General features: G+C 35.6%; 1 protein-coding gene across 7 annotated transcripts; it reads left to right on the top strand.

The window, feature by feature from the left end:
- The first annotated feature begins 740 nt into the window (after nt 1–740).
- Nucleotides 741–3,995, top strand: LOC102609237 (LOB domain-containing protein 36). Of its 7 annotated transcripts, none has more exons than XM_052431213.1 (4): nt 741–913; nt 1,013–1,077; nt 1,751–2,633; nt 3,707–3,995. In XM_052431213.1, exons 3-4 carry the CDS (start codon nt 1,772–1,774, stop codon nt 3,769–3,771), a joined length of 927 nt encoding a protein of 308 aa, XP_052287173.1. In that variant the 5' UTR covers nt 741–913; nt 1,013–1,077; nt 1,751–1,771; the 3' UTR covers nt 3,772–3,995. The 7 variants fall into 7 exon arrangements, 3 of the variants coding, with proteins under 3 accessions (XP_052287173.1, XP_052287174.1, XP_052287175.1); XM_052431214.1 differs by having other exon boundaries at nt 742–913; nt 3,697–3,866; XM_052431215.1 differs by having other exon boundaries at nt 742–913; nt 3,727–3,854.
- The last annotated feature ends 2,005 nt before the right edge of the window (nt 3,996–6,000 follow it).

Here is a 6,000-nt window from a genome sequence, read left to right as displayed (position 1 = left end):
ACAGTGTATTTAATTAGTCAATTACATGAAAAATTTTTGTTAATATTTTCTTTGTCTTCATCTAATAATAAACCATTTTGATAATTAACCTAACCATAAAAATATGATTTCATAATTATTTTTTCAATCTAATGATCGCTATATTTCAAATATTTAGATCTTATTTGTCTCATAATATATTAAAAAATTTGTCATTAATTGTTCAACTTATTGAAATTGAGTTTACAATTAAAATAATTATATATAGCAATTGTCACGTTAAAATAACTTATATTTAAAATAAAAGTTAATGCCATGCTTATCTGCATTTTGCAGTCCACGGATTCTAATCTTTTATCTTGAGCCACTTCCAATTTCAAAACACTAGCTTTAATTTAGAAGAGAATTGCAGCTGAATGACATTTTGAACCGAAGGAAGGGAGGGCAATTTCGGCATTGACATGGATGGAAGTAGAACGGAGACAAAGTGGTGACTCCCACTTACGCATTGAATAAGTTGTCGTTTCCCTTTCTTTGAAGGCATGATGAATTTTACATTTGATGAAACAAGAAATTAGTAAAATGAAAAATAATATTAATCGACGGTAAAAAAGAGTCCTACAAATCTCAACGGTACGCATTTCACCGCATATATATAATTATTAATTAATTGTAAATGACGTCCTGCCCTTCTCCTTCCTTTTTAAATCCATCATTTATTTATGTTTCATTTTATTAAACAATCCATCTCTCTCTCTCTCTCTCTCTCTTAACTCTTTCATTGTTTGTTTATTTATATTTATCGTAAATCGTAATTGATAATTAAACACTTTTCTCATTCTTCTTCCGTTGGGATCGTTAAACTCAAAGATCGGATCGTCAACCCAAAGAAGAGAGCACTCTCTCTCTCTCTCTCTCTCTTTCTTTCTGTAAGGTACGGTTGCTCTCCATTTGCCTGCAGTTCGTTCAATCATTGTCGTACAAAACGTCGGCGTTTTCGCTTTCTTATCGCTGTTAGATTCTTTTCTTGCAGGTTTTACACGTATGGACGGAGAGAGAGGCTTTGATCGGAATCGAGTTTCTTAAACAAAACCAAAGGTATACATATTCTAAGTTGTTATTTTTTAATAAAATAAAATAAAAGTTATTTATCGTGTGTTAGTTTTCTAAAGCGATTGATTTTCTTTGAGCATGGATATGGGAAGATCATGCTGTGTTTGGATACGAAGATTAGAAGATTTGTTTTATTTATTTTTTCATATTTATCTAACACAAAAAACAAAAATTTTACCAAAAAAACGGATCTAGAAAGATCCAATAGACCAACAGTTTCTTGCATTACAAGATGACGATGAAGCGTGTGAGATAAAAAGAGACAAGAGACACACAGAGAGAAAGAAAGTCTGCATTTTAGAGAGATAAACTCATAAAAACTTCTTCGTTGACGCTTTTAATTCTCGCCGATTCTATTATTGTTGCATCATGTCGGATGATTTATGCCAAGATTTTTTTTTTTGGGGGTAAATGATCAGTTAGCTTCGGTTATAAGTAACTGTTGATTATATGTATCATTTATGACTAATCATGGCGGTTTTAAAAGCAGCATGAAGCTTTTTTAATGAGCACTTTCTGCTCATGAATTGGTAAATGATACTTGCACTGAATGAATGCTTTTTTTTTTTTTCATTTCTGTTAAATATAATAAATAAACTCAAGTAATACTGATTCGATTTATTTTTGTTGATATTTTTTTTTGTGTTTTGTGAATCAGTTTGGAAAATTTTAAAAAAAAATGTCTTCTTCAAATTCGCCATGTGCAGCGTGCAAGTTTCTCCGTCGAAAATGCACGCAAGAATGCGTATTTGCACCATATTTTCCACCGGACCAGCCACAAAAATTTGCTAACGTACACAAGGTGTTTGGTGCTAGCAATGTTGCTAAGCTTCTAAACGAACTGGCTACCAACCTCCGAGAAGACGCCGTTAACTCATTGGCTTATGAGGCCGAGGCCCGCCTTCGTGACCCGGTTTATGGCTGCGTAGGTCTGATCTCGATCTTACAACATAGGCTGAAACAAGTGCAGAGCGATCTTTATAGCGCAAAGAAAGAGTTGGCAACGTATATTGGTCCTCAAGCCATGATGCCCATGTTGCAAGCTCAAGCTTTTATGCCACAACAACATTTGGGTAACCCATCATCATCAACTGTTATACAGCATGGCATGGTGCCCATGATGGGTATACCTACGGGATCGTCCCACAGCGGGCAGTTGGTGATACGCGATCCACAGCATCAACATCAACATAATCAGCAACAGCAGCAGATGTTCGAGGCCCAGCAACTGGCTGCAGCCGTAGCTGCAAAGGAGCAGCAAGAGATGTTGAGAAGTTATGAGCAGCAACAAGAGCTTGTGAGGTTTAACAGTGGATTCGATGCTCCAACTGGGTTTAATAATCAAATGAGTGGTGGCACTATGTCCCCTTCTTTGGCTTTGGGGGGTTTCGATAACTCTTATCAGATTCAAGCACAGCAACAACCAGCGGAGCATCATCATCACCATGCTACAGCGCATCCTCTTCAAGCTCAGCTCTTGCAGCAACAGCCGCCGCCGCCGCCACAAACTCAACAGCAGCAAAAATCTCCAAGTGAGGAGGGTAGGAGTATCGGTGGCCCATCTTGTTGATCTTTTGCATCTCTTTTATATCATTTACTGCAGCAGTTTTTTCCATTTTTAGGTTTGTATTTTCTATTATTTTTTTCCCAAATTTTTTCTCATTGTTCGTTCAACAAATACATTATATATGTGTTTTGTCTTTGTCCCCTATGCATTAGGTTGAGGGCTTGGTTTCCGTAAATTGGGCAAGTAATTGATGGGTTGCAGTTTCAGGAAAGACAAATTACTCTTTTATTGCATAAAGCAGTAGGGTTATTGTCTTTTCATTTCACTAAGAGAATAGGAACGTCTCATTTCTAGATCAATTTTATAAGTTAATAGCAGCCTTAGATTTACAGCATACTTAATTTTCTTGTCATAGAAAACTGTCGGCATGTAAATTGATTAGGTTAGGTCCAATGCATCTTTGAAATTCTGAACGAGTGTTTTCAATAACATACTACTGCAAAATTGAGGTAGCTGCCGGTGGGTTGTTTATGGGATTTTCTTGTGTTAAATCAATTCATTAAATATGCTTGACTTGGGCACGTCATCCGCTCTCATTTTGCACTTCTTTTACGGAAAAGACAAATCCTTTGTCCCTGATCAGATATTTTCGGTCAACTCTTTAATTTAATTGAATTATGATTTAGGTTGCATGTCAAAATGCCCCTTGAGCTGTCGCACAAGTTTTCTGAAAGAAATTAATTGCATTGAAATCATTACCATAATTTTGGGATTAGAGTTTTTCGGTTTAACTTGTTATGCACTGAAAGCTAATAACAAATATCTATAATATCTCCGGTCTTTCGTTATTACTATTCTTTTTTTTTTTTTTTGGGGTCAAGTTTTTGTTTCATGAGTAATGAGTTCTTGTATATTGTCAAAGTTAAGCAATGCTAACCCTACACAGTTTTAAGCAATGCTACTTTTTCAAAAATTACGGCCGACCTCTGTCAAGATCTCTTTACTGGTACTCATAAATCTTAGCTTTTCGAAGATATATTGTTATTGATGATAAATGCAAAAATCTAATGCCCTTTTTGTTATCTGTGGCTGTGAAGCTAAGCTCAGCTCTTACCTGCGGCTTACAGGTTAGAAAAGAAGGAGAAAAAGAGGGGAAAGTGATTTACAAATGATGATCCGAAGCCTCAACTAATATGCATTGTTTATGGGTGAAAAAAAAAAAAAGAGATCCAAAATTTTAAAAAGTAGAACCACTTTGATCTTCTAGTACAGCTTTTTGTTTTTCCAGTTGGGGTCTAATCATTGTTCAGTAGGAATGGTACTTGCTTCACCTTTCTTTTTTTTCTTGTTAAATTATAAACTTGTAAATCTGAAGTTGGCAAGTCAGTTTCTTAAAGCTCTTTTGTTTCTTTCTTTAGTCTTTAAACAGTGTATGACAACCATTCTCATTCTATCCTTCCTTTTTGTTGATTTTTTTTTTTTGCACTAGTTTAATATCAAATTAATAGATAATTGATTGTGAACGCACAGCAGATTTTGATCGCGACTTCGTTATTACTGCGATAGCACTTAATGAGGGCTAATTTGTCAGTTGGTTCTACTACACAATTTACTTGACACTTTTGTCCTGTTGCATTAATTATAAAGACTATCAGTAATGCATGAATCTTCTTTTCTTCTTCTTTTTTTTCCCCAACAGTGGATTGGGTGCTTGATTTAAGGAGAGAAAAAGAATTTTAGGGAGGAGGATTTCTGTGTATTAATGCATCCTTTTTAAGATTTTCTATTTATAAAGATCAGATTGCTACAGGTACCAAGTTTATCGCTTGTTTCTGAAAACTGTGACTGACAATCCGTGATGATCCCCAGCCATAATCATTTAATGGGGATCTCTGTAAAAATGAAAAATAATCGATTAAAAGAAAAGAAAAACAATGGTAGGTAAATAGGAATATAAATTGAGATGATATCTAATTTCAGAAGGATAAAATATATATATATATATAGGTTAATGATAAGTTACATGCATGTACCTTACAACCCTCTCACATGAATAGTGAATAATATGGGTCCACTCACTATTCATGTGAGAGGATTGTAAGTTACATGCATGTAACTTAGAGGGATCCATATATATATTGCACATTAAGAGAGGGGCTAAAAGATTGTAGAAGCAATAGGAATATTCTATCAAACTCACTGCTTGATTGAGGGTTCATCAGTGGTGTCCCACACTCCTTTTGCTTATCAATTAAAATACTGATCAAATTTTTTTCCCATGAAACTGGTGTCCGTTTGTTTATTCATTTATTATTATTATTTTTATATTGTTTTAATATTGTTGACCAAAGATTTTGTGAACTTGCCTACGACTAAGAATCTATGTAATAAATAACTCACAGATAGCAACTATGCCTGTGTTCTTATATTCATCTTGTGAATTTCATGAAATCGCTTTCTCTGACCACGTGAATTTGAATTATAATAAACTTTTATTGCATCGGAGTAAAAATTATTGAAAAATAATTATTTTTAGCTTCACAAAAATAATCAATATAAGGATCGCTTGCGGTACCACTGTGGTACCGTGTCATTTTTTTTTGTCTTTTGTGATAAATTTTCATATAACTCATTTCACTCTTTTTTATTTAAACTTTACCTTACAAATATTAAGTTAATTTCAACTGCATCCATGTGAACATTACCGAAATACCCATGCCGACCAACGGTGACCGGATTTCAACTGATGGCGACAGAAAACTCACGTTAGACACTTCTGGCCGAGCTGAGTCCAACGGTGGCGGTGGTGACCTGCCGCGCGTGGTGATGGGGCCGGATCGAGCTCCCAAAGCCGTGAATCCTTCAACGATCAATCAACGGCAAATCGGCTCCCCCGGTGGCTGTGATTGGTCAAAAAATACAGAGGGAATCGTGGGGAGCAAAACAGTGATAGCGTCGCCGGAAACCAGAGAAATCATGGAGAATTGAAGCGGCGGTTCCGCGGCTTTTCACGGCTTTAATCAGCAGTTTTTTGAACGCTTTTCGGCGACAAGGTTGGCATGGAGATGACCGGCATCGTAGGATCTTCCGATCGGTACCAACCTTGGCCGGTGAAGTGACCGGAAATGGAAATAGTATATGGGTCGGGTTTGTGGGTTCGACGTGGGCATTTCGCTTCACAGAGGAAGTATTATAATATAAGTGCAATATAGAATAAGAATTTATAAAGAATAAATAGTATAAGGTGCTAACTAAAATGTTCATATGGATGCAGTAGATATTAACTTAATATTTGTGAATCAAAGTTTAAATAAAAACGAGTAAAAATAGGTTATATGAAAATTTATAATACTGCAGCCACAAAAGACAAAGGATATGGCACGGTACCACCGTGATATCAT

This window comes from Citrus sinensis, chromosome 7 (genome assembly GCF_022201045.2).
Source record: "Citrus sinensis cultivar Valencia sweet orange chromosome 7, DVS_A1.0, whole genome shotgun sequence".
NCBI lineage: Eukaryota > Viridiplantae > Streptophyta > Magnoliopsida > Sapindales > Rutaceae > Citrus > Citrus sinensis.
Note: the sequence above shows the minus strand (reverse complement) of the source record. Positions and strands in the feature narration are given on the sequence as shown.

What these genes read in the sequence shown, in the direction of transcription:
- LOC102609237 (XM_052431213.1), top strand. Translation starts at nt 1,772, where the DNA reads ATGTCTTCTTCAAATTCGCCATGTGCAGCGTGCAAGTTTCTCCGTCGA. An exon ending in AAAATCTCCAAGTGAGGAGG is followed by an intron (nt 2,634 to 3,706) that starts GTAGGAGTATCG and finishes AGCTAAGCTCAG; the next exon opens with CTCTTACCTGCGGCTTACAG.